Source organism: Mus pahari, chromosome X (genome assembly GCF_900095145.1).
Source record: "Mus pahari chromosome X, PAHARI_EIJ_v1.1, whole genome shotgun sequence".
Classification (NCBI taxonomy): Eukaryota; Metazoa; Chordata; class Mammalia; order Rodentia; family Muridae; genus Mus; species Mus pahari.
This window is the reverse complement of record NC_034613.1, coordinates 82,900,491-82,918,118: the sequence shown is the minus strand read 5'-3', so window position 1 is coordinate 82,918,118 and position 17,628 is coordinate 82,900,491. Positions and strand designations below refer to the sequence as shown.

At 37.5% G+C, this 17,628-nt stretch overlaps 1 protein-coding gene and 1 pseudogene across 3 annotated transcripts in view; both read right to left on the bottom strand.

Moving 5' to 3' along the window:
• The window catches only part of Heph (hephaestin), a 96,510-nt gene extending 80,324 nt beyond the window's left edge, over positions 1–16,186 (bottom strand). For 2 of the 3 annotated variants that reach the window (XM_021187434.1, XM_021187435.1), the window contains exons 1-7: positions 15,906–16,186; positions 11,848–12,047; positions 8,740–8,940; positions 6,285–6,529; positions 2,626–2,838; positions 1,873–2,055; positions 404–658 (exon numbers count right to left, since the gene is read on the bottom strand). In XM_021187434.1, the coding sequence (XP_021043093.1) occupies positions 404–658; positions 1,873–2,055; positions 2,626–2,838; positions 6,285–6,529; positions 8,740–8,906 (1,063 nt within the window). In that variant the 5' untranslated portion in view covers positions 8,907–8,940; positions 11,848–12,047; positions 15,906–16,186. Of the gene's footprint in view, positions 1–403; positions 659–1,872; positions 2,056–2,625; positions 2,839–6,284; positions 6,530–8,739; positions 8,941–11,847; positions 12,048–14,997; positions 15,235–15,905 lie in introns of those variants that run through there. The other variant, XM_021187432.2, reaches the window with a different exon arrangement.
• LOC110314420 overlaps positions 15,368–17,628 on the bottom strand; it is a 21,955-nt pseudogene continuing 19,694 nt past the window's right edge.

Genomic DNA, 17,628 nt, shown 5'->3' with positions numbered 1-17,628 from the left:
TACCATGTCCTTGCTACAGGGTCACTACTCACCCACACTACACCATGATTTCCTTATTCTCCCTTCAGTCCATATTCAACTAACTGAAAATATTACTGAATCCTATCCCTTAACCTTCTCCGAAAAAAAAAAAAAAAGGTTTAAAACTCTGCCTACTCATTCCTATGTAATTTTATGTTAAATTTTATTGGAATGATTAAGCCCATTTTTTTTCTAAATTTACCCAGCATATTAATGGCAGAGGCAAGGAATGACCTACATATCTGACTTCAGTCTAGTTATTTACACAAAGAATCCTAGAAGACCTATTAGATAGATGGCTCCAAGCTAGAAGCCCTGCTTCCTACCAACCATTAATGACATTTTCCTCATATATTCCAAGAGTGAAAATATTAAACCTTACTTCTCAAGTGGCTGTTCACTTCACAGCTAATTAACCAGGTTCCAGACTTCTGGGGCACCATCTCAGCAGTCACAAAGGTGGCTGGAAAAATGTTTGCAACATCAGTGCGGTGTCCACGGATACTCAGCATCTGTCCATGGAAGAAAGCTGTGTGGACATCTATTTCATTGCCCATGCCAAACAAGTGCCAGGCCACATGCTTCTGTGCACACATCCTCAACTCTGGTAAGTTCCCAAAGACAAACCCATTGATTGCTGCAAAAAAAAAAAAAAAAAAAAAAAAAAATCAGAAATTAGGAAACAGCAGATTAATGGGAAAAGCCTTACCATCTGACAATAAGAGTAGATCATTCAAATGAAATTTTAAAGAGCACACTGCACTGAACATATGCCTTAGTTCATTTAAATGTTACAAATGATTAAAATGAATAGGCAAATAATCATTGATCTTACTCAAAAAATGAGAAAACTAAGACATAAAGAATTAAAGTTTATTCTAAGTTACTTCTACCTAAGAACTACACATTTATTAGGTAATAAAAATCCATTTTCCAAATCCAGTCATCAGAGGACATCTGCGAGGTATTTTCCAAGCCATTCTTGCCTTTTTGGCTGGGTTCATTCTGAAGTTTCCACAGTATGAGTGTTGCATTCCTGACTATCACGACTACTGTAATCCATTTTTATAAAAACCCAAGATAAATTTAAACTTCCTAATCTATCTTTTATCTTTCCACTGAGATTTCAGCTCATTTTTTGACTCTGGGTGCATTCCTATAACCTAGTAAATATCTTCCTTCACTAACAAAAACAAAGTTAGGATAAACATATTCCTAAAATCAGTTATCTCCTCTGAACTTGGAGTGCTGTATTTTTATCTTTAATCAATATAATCAATTCTTTTCTAGCCAACTATCCACTGCACTCTGGATATGCAAACCCCAAATATGGGAAACTCTACTGCATTGTAGCAGGGTACTGTACTCATGTGCTCCCCGATTTAAAAAATAGATATAAATCAAAAGTATGATATAAGGAAATGGTCAATTTCTCCAGAAAGTAGATAATTCTGCTATCTTGCATCCCTTTAAAACCAAGGCAATATTAATTAATTATATGAGTGGACAACTCACTCAGTGTCTAAATATATTATATATGATTCATAATCAATAATCTTGGCTATCCTACACTATGAGAAAGAAAGCCTTAATGGCAAGGGCACAGTCTACATAACTAGAGATCAGAAGTGAGATTTGATTTGTGCTGTTTTTTTGATTCATAATGTTATGATCCTCAACGCTTTCAGACAAAACAGAAAATTCACATGTCCTTGGTCTTTCCACCTACATGTGGTCTTTGTAAGTATAAAATGGACCACACGTGTGAATGAACACAACAAATACTAGGCCAAATGGAAACTCTCCATAAGAGCTTCATTGTCACAATGCAGCCACTTCCTCTTAGCTCACCATGCATCCTGTTGCTGTCTTGAAATGCTTCATCTTCTTTATCCACTGAGGCGGGGTCTGAGCAGTAAGTAGCAATGTTGTCATCAAGGTGCCAGCTAAGGTTCTCATCTATCACACTGAAGAGGAGGAAGAAATTATGGTCCACATCCTTCCTCTGAGGTGGAGAATTACCATCCAGGGTCCCTGGACAAGCATAAAAAATGACCTTTGATAATAGGCCACAAGGGATTCTCATAAGAAAAAATAGGAAGAGAGAGGAGAGGACCTTATAGATTGGACAACAGAAAATGTTTCTTATATTACATTTCATTTTCAAGCTTGATAGATGAACCTATTACATAAATGGGGGAAACATGGGTCCTAGAATAATTCCTTCCCATCATCCTTGCCTGTATCTTCAATTCCTGCAATCCCTTGATCTTCAAACATGACTACTCTTTGAAGATAACCATTCTAAATCAGTCAGCTAAATCCATTCCTAAGTTCTTATCATTTGCCTTACTCAAATGTGTTCTGGCTGCCATTATCACTAATTTGAATTTTAAACATGAAATAATAAACAACAGAAAAGGAGTGGAGTTGTTTGGTGAGTGTTTTTTTAAAGGCAATGAAATAGACACAAGAGTGGAAAGAGTTTGGCAGACTAATAAATAGGTATCACTCAGATTGTTACTCAATATGATCTTGATTCAAATATCTGTTTCCCACATATATCCCAAATTATATCTTATGACTTGTTGCCTGAATAAGTACCTCTTTTACAGGTGATGAGAGGTCCAATGAGACCAGTTGCAATGTCTCGTGGAGCATCTACATGAGAGTGGTAAATCCAGGTGAGGCACGCGGGGTCTGCTCCAGTGGGTGCATGACTTTCTGGAATACTCCAGTTGTAGACATGGCTGCCCCCAGGGGGAACAGAATCATCAGCTTTCAGATACCCAGAAGAACCATCTGGGTATAGTGAACCTACAAAATAAAAATGTACATGTCTAGGATAAGGTAGGAGAATAGCAGATGAACAAGAAGACATGAGTCAGTGAGACCACTGAGTGGGTAAAGGCACTTACTGAACAAGCCTGGTGAACTGAGTTCAATCCCTAAGATCCATTTAAAGCCAGATGAAATCAACTATCTCCACAAAATTGTTATCAACATGTATACTGTGGCATTCACACACACATACATATCATATACACATAAACAATAATAATATTGGAAAATATAAAAATGTGTGAGATATGTGAAATAGTTAAGTCAAGCCTTGAATATTATACTGCAATGTTCCTCACTCCAGTTCTCTCATCAACAATAGGCAAAAGAAAGAAACAAATCACTGTACATCATGTACCACCTCTGGATCTTACAATCGTTCTGCACCCTCTTCCTCACTGATTCCAAAGCCCTGGGGGATAGGATATAATATAGTTATCTCAATTAGCTCAGAGCACTCCACAGTTCCTAGTTCTCTGCATATTGATTGGTTATAGGTCTCTGTATTGATGGCCACATACTACTGAAAAGCCTTCTTTGTTGGCTTGAGAGATGTTTCTGGGTGTCAGTAGGCAGTTGCATGCATAAATTCATAGTGGCAGAAATGGAATACACAAAAGATCAAGCCAGGCAAAATGCAAGCATGGATGGAGTGGGGTATAATCATGAAGTTCCACTCTTATTTGAAGAGATAATGGCCAATGGTGGCTTCTGGGAAAAGAGAGTCTACTTTCTTTAGAATGTAGTCTCTGAGGGACTGCTGATGCTCTGGTCAATGGCCCTCCACATTTGCATATACTGGCAGCACTAAGTGGAGTACTGAGTTGACTTTTAGAAATAGAGTGCATAAAGTTGGGAAGAAGGAATATCAATGTGAGGAGAGGGGAGGTATTAGAGGAGGGGAAATGAGTGATGAGAGGCGAATCTGATAATTTACTTTTTAAAGCATAAAATTAAGTAAAATTAAAATAACTATGAGATTTCGGAGAAAAAATAGAAATCACTAGGCAGAAGCTACATTCAGAAAAAGTCATAAGAGTACAGTTCTATTAACACTCAGAAATTGGAGGATCTCCAATTAAGATACCAGCCTGGGGATATAAGGAGACCCAGCCTGAGGGTATTGGGACTCCTTCCTTTCAAGCACTCACTTTGAAATGGATACAGCCACCAATCAGAGAGCTTGAGCTTAAAATCACTTTAATGATAAGTGGGCTTACTTTCTCATTGTAGAGAAAATAGAACGAAAAATAATTTTATTCATTTACATTAAAAACTATCACTTCTAACAATTTTGATTTAGTAAAAGGGTTGTTCAATGGTTTGATACAGGAAACTCATTATCCTACTGCATCTTCCTCCTAAGTGCTAAAATCACAGGTATGTATCACCATAGTAATATTTACTTTGTTATGACTTTCAAATATATGCTACCCTAGCATGCCACAGAACAAAGCTATCTGTGACATTGAATTTTGAGTAATCTCTCCCCACACTTATCCTTTCTTTGTCCCAGCCTATGATAACTGTTATTCTCAATGTCTATGATAACAACTATTTTATATTCCATACAAAATAAAATCATATGGCATCTATCTTTCTGTAGCTGTTTTAGTTCATTCAACATGGTGCCCTTCTAGATAATTCCATGTTGTCATAAAACAAAATATTTCTCTTTTTCCTAAGGTCGAATAACATAAATCTGTGTGTGTATTTCATTATATATGAATACAATATATATTAATACATTATATTAATGCATATGTATGCATAATATATTAATGCATACATGCATATTTGAATGCAATATATATTGTAGTTCTGGGAATGGAACGGAGTAGTGCCTTGCAAATCTATCCCCCACATCCTTTGTCTAATCCACCATTTTCTTTGTCTAGTCATCTATAGATGAACATTTAAGATTATTATGTAACATGGCTATTGTGAATAGTGTTATAATAATCATGGGAGTATGGGAGTATATGTGTCTTCAACATGTTGATATCATTTTCTTTGGATATATACCTAGTAATGGGATTTCTGGGAAGTAACATAGTTCTAGTTTTAGGAACTGTATATTGTTACCTAATGGCTATACTAATTTACCTTCCCTTCAACAATATAAAATGGTTCCTTTTCTCTGCATCTTTATCTCAAACAAGAGCTTCTGACTTAGCAATTTAATTTTCTCACTAACTGCAATATTTGTTTTAGGCCATTGTGCCTCAAATGTTAGAAGATGCTAAAGAATAAACTGAGCACCCTCTTTGAAAAAATAGACCTTCTGGAAGGCTGTGGATTCAGAATAGCATTCCATTAATTTCACAGAACTTTTCTCTCAAAATCATGTTCAAATGCTCTGTAGAACAGTAATTTAAATAGTTCCTTGTAATAATAAAAAAGGAACTGTGTTTTCATATTCCTCATATAGAGTCTGTAGCACAGAGATGTGCAATATCTTGTCCAAATTACACAATGGATGTAAACAGTGCTGATATTAGTACACAGCTATGTTTACTCTGGGTAAAATTTTGTTATAATAAACCTGTAAGTAAGAAAAAGTTATATAGTTTGACCAGTTGCATAGAATGTAAGCTTGACTACATGTAGATGAGAGGTACATAGGCAGGAAGTGCACCAAGATATATGCTTGCCCCTGACTGGATGAATGCAGGAAGTAGATAGTCTTGTGGATTATTTCTGTTTTGTGTGTGTGTGCTTTGCATTTCTTTTTTTTTCTTTTTTTTTTATTATTTTCTTTATTTACATTTCAAATGCTATCCCGAAAGTTCCCTATACACCCCCCCCTGCCCCTGCTCCCCTACCCACCCACTCCCACTACTTGGCCCTATTTCTTTATAAGCTCCTGGATAATGCAATTTGGGTACATACTCTATGAATCCCAGGTAAGAACCTGTCTAGTCTCCATGGTCCTGGGTAGTATTTAATAACAGAGTTGGCAAAGAAAGAAAGAAAGAGAGAGAGAGAGAGAGAGAGAGAGAGAGAGAGAGAGAGAGAGAGGAAGACTGAAAGAGAGAAAGAAAAAAGAAAGAGAGAGAGAGAGAGAAAGGAGAAGGAAGAAGAGAAAGGGAAGGAAAGGAAAAGAAAGGGAAGGAAAAGGAAAGGAAAGGAAAGGAAAGGAAAGGAAAGGAAAGGAAAGGAAAGGAAAGGAAAGGAAAGGAAAGGAAAGGAAAAAGGAAGCTATTTTGGACTGGGTATGATAGTATCCAAGCACTCAGTAGACCTAGGAAGGAGAATCATGAGTTCTAAACTATCCTCATGCACAGAACAAGATTCTGTTCAAAAGACCAAGAACATGGAGAAAGGGGTAACTCTTGTTCCAAGCTCTCCTTTCTCAGATGGCATGAAAGGAAAAGCAATACTTTATAGAAATAGAAGAAAGAAAAGGTAGGTTGCTTTACCTTCTGAGTCCTTCTCATAAAAAACACCATGAGGATGAATGGTGTAAGGTCGGCTGGCAAAATTCTTCAGGTGAATCAAGATGACATCCCCCACCTCAGCCTGTAACAGGGGTCCTAGGAAGCCCAACCAGGCAGGCTTGGCTATTTCTTCAGTGTATGTGCCATCACTGTATTCCTTATAAACAGTCTTCTTGTAACTACTCCCTATCCTGCTTCTGCCAGATTTTAGGAAACTGGAAGCCACTCTGAGAAAATACAAGAAAGAATTACAACTTTTCTACCATCTTCAAACAACTAGAAGTTTCTTCCCCAGAGAATGCTAGCAAAAGAAAAAAAAAGGAATTAGATTGCCCTGGTGGAAATATGTGAAGTAGAAAGTTGAGGCATACAAAATTTCTGAAATATGGCCAACTTTTAACATCCAAAGAGTCACTCTTACATGTTACAAACAAATATATAGTGACAAAGAGATAACCAGCTGTATAACAACTGTTTTTAAATAGCCAACTCCTCATTCATGTAACCATTAGCCTCGTGCTACTATATAGGAACAGAAAAGGATCATGGCAGTCATGACCACAGGCTTTGGAGACAGGCCACATTGGATTAAATGTCACCTACTCCATTTTTCAGATTTTTGAAACATTGGACAAGTTGATTTAACTTCTGCATACATAATTTCACCATCTTCCAAATAACTTCAATGTATATAATTTCACCATCTTCCAAGTGAAAGATAATCACAGGATCTGACTTACAAAGTTGTTTGGGCAAAAACAATTTTATGTTCTAGGTCTTGGGTGTTAAAGTGCATGGTTAACACGCACAAGGCCTTGGATTTGATTCTTCTAACAGTGAGAAAGAAAAAGTAAACTAGAACTTTAGGAATCTTGAGTATAGTACTTGGAAAATTACCAAAGCTCCAAGCTATTACTTGAAATTATTAAGGTGAGTAATTATTTTTTTTCTTTCAGAGCAAGTTTAATAGAAGAGTTCTGACTTCAAACCTGGATGAATAGTTTGCACCAAAAAACAGCTTATGCTAATCATACATCTCAATGTTAGAGAACACTTGCAATATATGAGGTTGTAAGATGTCTACCAGGACTTTGAAAACAGAAAGAGAAAAATAAAGCTGTTAATACTTTGAGATGGAAAACTTTGGGCTTTGGAAAGATAAATGAGCCACCATTGCAAAAGATGCTATAATACATTCATTCATTTTCTTTTTACTTTTGGTGAAGCATTAACCACAAGTGAATTACTTTTTTTTTCTTTTGGTGAAGCATTAACCAGTTTCTAAGATAAAGAAATGTTAAACCTTCCCACTGTTAGACAGGCTGAAGCAGGATAATTTTTATGAGTTCAAACATAGCAAGAATTACATAGTTCCAGAACATCATGTCCAATATCTTATAAAGTATAAGATGTTGTCTCTAAATGTAAGAAAAAGAAAGACAGAAAGACAGGAAGGAAGGAAGGAAGGAAGGAAGGAAGGAAGGAAGGAAGGAAGGAAGGAAGGAAGGAAGGAAGGAAGGAAGGAAGGAAGGAAGGAAGGAAGGAAGGAAGGAAGGAAGGAAGGAAGGGAGGGAGGGAGGGAGGGAAAGAGGATGGGAAGGAAAAAGAGAGAGATGGAAGGGGACAGAGGATCAGAGGATAGAGTGCATAAAAAGAAGAGAAGAGAATAGAAGAAAAGTAACTTTAATGTGAAGGGTACAATGGTTAAAAACAGGACCATGTACACATCCACTTTACAGATATTTGAACCCCCACAACCCAGATCCTCCACTTACTAGCTATAGAATTTAGATGAGTCACTTGACTTCCATGAGCCTGTTTTCTCATTTATGAAATCAAGACTGCCTATGTATACATGTTACTCAGTGGTAGGGTGTACAAGATCTTTGGTTCTATCCTCATATCCCAATTTTGATGATATTCAGAACTTCTAGAGATTTTTCAGGAATTGGATGTCATATTTGTAGATATATAGTATGGCATCTCTACTAGAGCTCTTGTCTATCTGTTACTTTCATTTCCTTACTTGTAAGACTTTTTCACATATCTAGAATTATGGTAGTTCTACCAGTGTACAAAAGCATCATTTCAGTATACATATCTTATAAATATTGCATACCTTTCATTAAAAAATAGACCCAACAGCTGTTGATAGACTGGCATTATGAATCCCATCTCAGATGCAAAGAAACATGTACTTATTGATAGGAATCTAAAAATGCTAAGGTGCTTCATTGCTGAAAAATAAACTGGGATGGGATATTGGATCCTGAGTCAACTTTGTTTCTAAGAAATCTGTTGTTGCATGTGTAGTCCAAAGAGTCTAGAAGCTGGGTGCTATGATACCCGAAGAAAGAACACTCAGAAGACTAGCTCTTGAACTGCAAGAATGTCCTTGTTCTTTTCTACCTCTAATAATACATGAGATGAAACCTACGTGTCATTGTTCAGAGTCTGATTCGTGATGACATTTCTTCCTTTGGGAGCATAGTTCCATTGCATATCCTGGATGCCCAGGTAGTAGTTTCGAATGGCCCCGTCAGTTGATAGAGACCATAAGGAGTACATCAACAGTAAAGCCCAGAGAAGATGGCCTGCCTTCATGGCCCACAGTACTTTGAGAAACAGGGAATGGAATCTGCTGGTTTGAAGGGGAAAAAAAGATAAAAAGAGAACAAAGAAATTTTGCATGCACCCAGTTAACCCAAGATTTTTGTTGCTGTTGTTGTTGTTGTTGTGTTTTTAAACCTCTCTAGATTCCTTTCAGTTCAACAAATATCCAGTGGCCTCTATATAGAGGCTGTTAGAGAACAAAGTTAAAAATTCACCCATACTACTAATCATGTATTGCTTCCTTCAGAAGAGAAACCTGAATTCCGTTCTTTCAGCAGTATGGAAGAAAGAATGTACTCTGACCCTCAAACCAGGAAACAATCATCAGAATCATGATCCGACTATACTGACTGACTTGGTATCTTAATGACGTTAGTAATTCTTCCTTTGTCTATTTTCCCTTAAGCAAAAAATGACTCATAGCTGCTACTTCCCATAATCAATAAATCATATTTAGAAACATGTGAGAAAACATCAAAAGATATTTGCTAGAATATTCATAAACCCAAAATGAAAACTTCCAAAATGTCAATCAATATTGAAAGGATTAAGTAAATTGCATTTTATTTACACAATGGAATTCAGAATGGCAATAATAATGAACAACCTAAGACTATGAACAACATAATGGGCAGACTGGTAAATGCAACTCTAAAGAAAAACACAAAAGCGTACATATTCTATGATTTCATTCAGGTAAAGGGCAAATTACAGAAAATGAATCTGTTCTACAAGAATTAAGGAGACAAATAAAAAAAACAGCTCAGTTGTATATATACTACACACTGTACATTAGTTCCTGGGTTCCATCCCTAACACCATAAAAAATGAAGATAATGTTCACCCTTGAGGCAAAGATCAGTGACTGGGAAGGGAAGAAGTCATGTTCTGTTCCTTTATTTGTATTTTATTTATTTGGATGTGTTCTGTTTCTGTAAATATGCTGAGCAATATAGGATTTACAGACATTTTTTTATGTTTCATTTTTGCCTTTAAAATGATAAAAAAATGAGATAGAGAAAAAAAAATGAAAGTATGTAAGGAAAGTTGTTTGAACATCTTAAATTCTCCGCTGGTTCCCAATTCTGTATATAAACTCACTTCACCGGTTCCATCCTGAATCACTGCCATATTCAGCTTTCTAGTCTCTTATTTCAATGTTTTAAGCAAGAAGGTTAGAATTCTTGAATGTGGGCAGAAGGCCATGCCATACATAGTGACCAAACCCAGAAACAAACATACATTCATATGTGCACACATGCATTTACTTAAAAGCACACATGTACATATTTACATCTCCATGCAGCCATATTGTCAACAGAGAGACACAGTCACCTTTGAAATAACAATAACAACAATAAATCGGTATTTACTTTGTCTATGATGTGATCATTTTAACCATATAACACAAATTAAAATTTTTAAGTCTTACAGCCATTCTATGAAGTAGATGCCATTATTTCCCATGGTATAGTGGAAGAATTGGAAAACAGATATGTAAAATCACTTGCCCAAGGCCATCTTAGTTACCAGAAGTTAGAGTTGGAATTTAATTCCGGGAAATATGATTCCAGCACCTTATATGTGGGCACAAAAATGCATTTGTACACTCACATGTATATGTTGGAAAACTCTGCATATACTCACAGACATAGCTAGAGCTAGACAAACTTCATGCATGCTAAAATATGCAATGTCATGTGCCTATGTTTGCTTTAGAAACAGAGAGATAATCATACAAGGAGATAATCATAATAATGATAATAACTATGTTTCAGTGAGATATGACTAAAGGCAAAACACCATGTTCAGTGCATGAAACAACCTGTTTCATTAAATATTCAACTCAAAGAATAAGTAATAGGGACTATTACCCCAAACTAGAAATCCAGTCTATACTGGGTGTGGTGGTGAACAACTAATTTCAGTACTCAGGAGGCTGAGGCAAAAGGATTGAAGCAGGAGGTTTATATATTCAAGCCCATCCTGGGCTACATAAAGAAAAGAAACTCTTTAAAATTAATTAGTTAATTAATCCAAGCCCTACTACCACAAAATATTTTAAAAGATGCACAGATTCACATATGGATAAGAAGGTATTTACCCTAAGTAAGCCCAGATACTTACTCTAATTAAAATCAAACTTAGAGGCTTTTTAAAAAGAACTCCCAGGCTTTTCCATACACAGTCTCCATAATATGTCTGGCAGAAAGCCCTAGGTGTAAAGACAGGCATGTCTTTGGGGGTGGGGGAGCAACTTCTTGCAGAAACCTGTCTGCCCCACTGACTGGTTGTATAACCTGGTTATTATTTAACAGCTATGTTAAACTCACATGTAACATAAGTTTAGTATCAGCCTTGGAGGAATAAATCAGAAAATATTACTTAAAAGAGCCCTAGTAATACCAGTGTTTGGAGCACAGGAGATGGTTCCTATTGGCTTGCTTGCTGGCTCTTTTCCTTCTTTCTCCTAGCTACAGTTTGCTAATGTATCTTGCAGTCTCCTAGGAAATTGCCTTCATTTACTACATTGTACTATAAAATCCTTGAGACTGGATGTCACAGAACATAGGTATCCATATATATATTAGCAGATACAGTGCAGAGGGCCTAGCAGGCAGGCTGTAGCAGCTACTGTTAAAGTGAAAGAAATGAATAGGCATGCATGTCCCCACCTGTAAGCTACAGACTAACTTCTAGCACTAGTTTGAATAGTGACTTCAGGCACTTTTTTTTTTTTTTTACCTTAATGAGCCTCAGTTTTTTTTTAATCTATAAAACAATGGAACATACAGAGCCAAGCTATACAGTATTGACACGGTAAAAGCTATGGAAATTTTATAATCTAATGGAAAACAAATGTGTGCAACTGAAAATTTTGGTATTTAAAATGTTCTCAGAATCATTTCTCTCACATAATGCCAATACTCACGTTTACTGGTGAAACCCAGGTACAGTCACATGTAACTACACACAATACTATGCCTGGAAACACATTTATCCATTCCTTAGGACCCTCAGCTTGGAAGGAGTGACCTTCGTTCAGTGGACTTCAGCGTGTACACTGGACTTCGTTCAAACTTCCTTCTCAAAGAAGTACAAGCAAGGCAGCTATGCCTTCAGCTTATTTACCTAGAGAGAAAACAATTCCAGGTAAATGTTCCATTACTGAAGTCTTACATGATAAGTTTAGAAATGTCTGGAAAGACTTAGTATAGACAATTAGCATAGAATGAACAAGTATTCAAAGTTGGAAATGGTGACTAGTGTTCCGAAAGTTTGGAGAATATAGAACCTAACAATTCTACTTTATGACGTACTTTTCATATCTGAGACCTTATTTCTCACAGCCATGTAAGATATGGATTTGATTTCCATGGTTTACATGAAGGGCAGAGGCTTTGAACTCACACCTCTTAAGCAAAGCCTGGATCCACCAGAATCTTCATCTTTAACACTATTTGCTGTCTCATAGACTTATCGCGATGATTAAAGGAACAACAAACTATACCTGTATAAAGCGCTAATAAAACTGCATATGTACAAAAGCTAGTTATGAAAAGTAACAGTGGCTATTATTATCGAGGAAGTAGATTTGAACATAAAGCCAAGCACTATCACAAACTTAGTTTTGTTTGTTTCCCTCTCCCTTTCTTTCTCTCTTTCTCTCTCTTCTTTCTTTCTGTTCCTAGCAATCAAATCCAAGTCATAGTACAAGCAAGGAAAGTACTCCTAGCCCAAAACTTATCACTTTATGATAATGATAGACACATATATATTCTAATGTTCTGATACTGGGTAACACATTCAACATATAGAAGCACTTTTGCATTGGTATAAAATGTACACATATCAGGCCGACATTCTGTTCATGGAAGATACTTGGTTTAATGTAAGCTAGTCCTTGGGGCGGTTACGATGACGCATACCTAGAATCCTAGTACTCATGGAGGTGAAGGCTGAGGCAGGAATATCAAAAACTCAAAAGCCAATCTGAACTATATAGTTAAGTTCCAAGTTAACCTCCTGCTTCTCTCTCTCTCTCTCTCTCTCTCTCTCTCTCTCTCTCTCCCCCTCCCTCCGTGTGTGTGTGTGTGTGTGTGTGTGAGTGTGTGTGTGTGTGTATTAAAGAAACCAGAACTTAAAATTTAGAGTCACATAAACTTAGTTGTGAATACTATGTTTAAATAAGATAAATATATACAGTATCTGGAACTTACCAACACATCTTGTAAGTACTAGCTTTTCTTCCTTTAAATTACTGACTTCCTATCTTTCTGCCTTGAGACTGAAGTTGTCATTGATGTTGTTTGTTTTAGTTTTTATCATACATTTTAAGAGCAGAGGAAAGGAAGAATCCATAAACTTCCTTTAGAACCATTTGGACATTTCATGAAAATGTGGAAAGTAGTATCCAAGCACCGAGAGAGAGAGAGAGAGAGAGAGAGAGAGAGAGAGAGAGAGACAGAGACAGAGACAGAGAGACAGAGACAGAGACAGAGAGACAGAGAGAGGATCCACTACTGGCTTCACTGTTGATTTGTCACATGATACTAAGCAAATTATGTAGCTTCCTGAGACTAATCTCGTTTTTTAAATAGGGAAAATCTATACTTTGGGCCTCTCAATGGTTTTTTATAAAGACCAAATGAAAGACATGAAATCCCTGTGTAAATTTTTCACCAGGGCTATGACAGGTTGCTTGCTGCTGAGCCTGCAGAGAAAAACTGGACTGGTGTGGGAAAAGGAAAACAAGAAAGGAGATAAGTAAGGTGAGCATGAGTGCTGGGTAAAAGCAAAAGAAGTAAAAAGGAAGAGCCATTCAGAGCAAGGACAAGCTCAGCAGTTACCTGGAATTCACTGCAATTTAATTCATGTACACCAATTTCTTGTTTCAACCTGAGGAGAAAGTCAAAACTCTCCTTCCTTTCAGTTTCTTTCGAGGCATACTATGGTACTCTGAGCCAGTCCTTAGGAATCATGGAAATTTACATGAAGGTTTTCTCTAGAATTTGCAAGTCACTTCTTTAATGTGATGATTCTTTTTTTCCTCTCCCATTAGTCTTGTGTTTGTTAAGGAGACTGGTTTTAAACAGCTCATCTTAGACAGAAAGTCTAAAATGAATAGGAATTTGGAACTATCTAAAGTGAGCAAGCCCCACCTCCAGCCTCTCAGTTTGGCTCCTTGCTTTCTGAACTTTTTGTCACTCTGTTGATAGAAAACAAATTGACTTTAATGACCCTCATTCAAATTCCATCTCGCCTGTAAGAGGTGTCAGTAAATTATTTTCACTTCTGTGAACCTCTGTTTTTTCATCCTCAAAATGGGGATTCTCATCATTTCACAGGACTGTTTTGAGACTCAAACAAATCATGAATATCTGAGGCAATATACAAATTGTTTAGTATATGGCAGACACCCAGTAATGAGAAACTGAATCTACTATATCCTTCATATCTATCTATAAAATGTTTAGAAACTACTTTTATGTGTGTGTGGTGGTGGTGAGATACTTAGACAACTGATACCACAGTGGTGAAATGGTTGGTTCAAAATCATGCAGCCAACGAGGCCAGTATTTAAATCCATGTTTAATAAAGGTTTTGCTCATTAAACACTAAATACTCTTAAAATAATTCATATTTTAGTGTGACTCAATTAGCACTTACTGAATCGATGCCTACCTTGTGTGAAAAAAATATGAAACCTAACATAGTTGTATCTAAGGGCTTGTGATCTCCTGTTCAAGGAATTTACAGTTACATGATCTCAACAAAACTTCCCAACCTAGGAGCCAGAAAACGAACAGGCTGTTTAGACAGCAAGATGGACTATTCTCTATGACTACAGGACTGTCCCAGAAAACAGTGGGGCCAATGTAAATCGGGCCATTTTGACTAGAGGAACAAAAGGAAGGCAGTCTATTGTCTCCTGTTATTTCCCTGTGCACCTAAGTAAACTTCCTCCAACTCTGCAGTCCACCTACTTTTTCTCCCAGTGACCCTGGACTTTTCTAAACCCACCTGAGTAAGTATTTTGGAAAGGAAGGCCAGTGAGGTTGTTTCAAAAGAGAAAGCTTACCTTGGTAAAGAAAACCCTTCCTTCCTTTCTTTTTTCTTCCTTCCAAATTCATATCAGCGGCCCATCAATGCTGAACTGCAGACCCCAGCCTGAGCCTGCCAGACCTGTTTACTTAGTAAACACGGTTACAAAGCTCTTCCCAAGAATTAAATCTAGGACTCCTGTCTGGCGGGGATTGCTGGGGTGAGTGAAAGGGGGAGGGGACAGTGCTGGATGCCCTCTTTTCCACAAACTAAACTACTGGAATGTCCTGTTCCCGCCGGTTTGGTACAAAACCCGGGGTGGTTCTTTAACAATATCCGGGTGCTTTCCAAATCCTGGTGAGGATCTCCGGAGGAATTACAAAGAGGTGGGCTGTTTATGTTGCTTGCTAGTTGGCTTTGCTGAGCTGGGATGAAAATGCATCTTTGGTGTGGCCAGCCAAAGCCCACAGGCAGATTCCAACTGCCTGGGTTAAGAAATAGGAGGACAACTTGTGTAACTTGATGGTAGAAATGCTGATAATGACAGTGACAATAGTAATGCCACAAAGATCTCTTAAAATTTAAACTGTACTCTGGATTTTTTTTTTGTAGCCCACACCATTTCTGTCCAGTCAGCAAAGAAAAGGCAGTGAAAAGTCACTGGCCTAAGTAGAACCTATGCCCTAGCTCTTCTGGTGCTGGCAACAATTCGCTGGCTGGATTTGGCAGAGGGCCTTGCTTCACTGTGATCCTTTCCAGTTGGATGATGAGGGTCTTAAGGCAGATATGAAGACATTCATCTCTGTAAAAACCACTAATCTATGATTCTATGAAGTCGCCTTTTAAATAATAAGAGCAGCTATTTAGAAATGTAAGAAAGAAATGTAAGGAAAGAATGAGTGAAGAATATGCTACGCCCTGTTGAGAGGGGCTATTTCTACTCACCGGACTCCCCAAACTCACGAAGGGTACAGGTCAGATGATAATCTACTACTACGTGGTGTCCTTACTTTGCGTTGGGGAGATCACCACTGAGAGCAGACTGTCTTCTTCACTCCAGCTCTACACACTTCCTTTGCCCCGAACCTGAAGTGCCTGGAGTAGGGGCCAAGGGAGAGGACTTTCGTAGGACAGAAAGTCCCACTGAGCTGGGAGGGCAAAGTCTAAATCATAAACAACTAGAGGTTTTAAGGATAGTCAGCCACTAAGGAGCTGCCCTGCAAATTGCAGCGTAGGCCAAGTATAGCAGAAGCACCAGTAAAGAGAAGGGAGGAGCCACGAGCCTCAGCTACCTCAGAGACACGCAGTACTTAAGCAGCAGCTGGATTGGTTCGCAGCAGCACCTAGGGTTTACCTGCCTAACACTCATGTGGACCTTGAAGCTGGAGGGAGAAGGTGGTGACCAAACCCATTAACCTGAGATCCAAGTCCAGGCTCTAAGGCATTTATGACAGGGAAAGAGGGAGGGGAAGGGATAAGGCCTGGGCTCTGACTCATGAAACATAATAAGAAGCAGGCCATTACAGATGCTCTTAAGTCAACACAGTAAAGACTGCAGAAGGCAAGCGAGACGAGATGTCCGGGCTTATAATAGTTATTCACAAATTTCTCTGAGAGTGGAAGTGGTTAACACCTTTCACACAAATCCTGCATGTTTCTGGTGCTTTTCTCTTGGGAGTCACTTGCAACATATTCTTAACTAGCTGCCTATAGACCATAGTTTGGCAAGCTTGAATGTAAGGAGTTACTTAAAATATATTTTATTTTTTAGAATAGATAGTTTCTATGTAGTATAAATTTTCAAAACTATAGTATAGCTTATAAAATCTAACTTATTTCAACAGCAAATATTTATAAAACAAAATAAAAGCAACAGACACAATTTGATATGAACTACAGAACATTTTTGGGTTTTTTTTTACGAGCATTAATATTTGAAATACATTGCAAGGAGTCTGGAATCTGCGTCTGATGTCCTTGATTGAAATCACAGTTTTGCCATTTCAAGAATGCAAAGTTGGAAAAGTATCCTTCTAAATATAAGTTTTACCCTCTGTGAAACAGTGTTTTATAGGAATATTATAAGGAATAAAATAAAATTATATGTGTGAATATGGTGACTGGCACATAGTAAACCGACAGAACATTTGCCTTAATTTTTATTAAAGACATTACATTAGAGCTGGTGATGTACCTTAGTGGGTAAAGTATTTAAAAACTATGCACAAAGCCCTGTGATCAATCTTCAGCACCATAGAAAACTCAGCATGGTAGAATATGTCTGTAATACCACAGGATACAGACGAAGGAAGATCAAAAGGTCAAGGACATCTTTGGCTTCCTATTGATTTTGATGCCAGCATAGAATACATGAGACTAAGTAATGACTTTATTAATACAAATAGTATGAAATTATGGTAAATTCTGGTGGTTTGGATGAGAATAGCCACCATAGGCAGGCTTATATATTTAAATGCTTGATCACCAGTTAGGAGACTGTTTGGGAAGGATTAGGATGTATGGCCTTGTTGGAAGTGGTATATCTCTAGGGGTGGGCTTTGTTGTTTCAAAAGTCCATGACTGGCCCAGTACACCTTCTCTCTCTTCTCTCTCTTTCTCTCTTTCTCTCTCTCTCTCTCTCTCTCTCTCTCTCTCTCTCTCTCTCTCT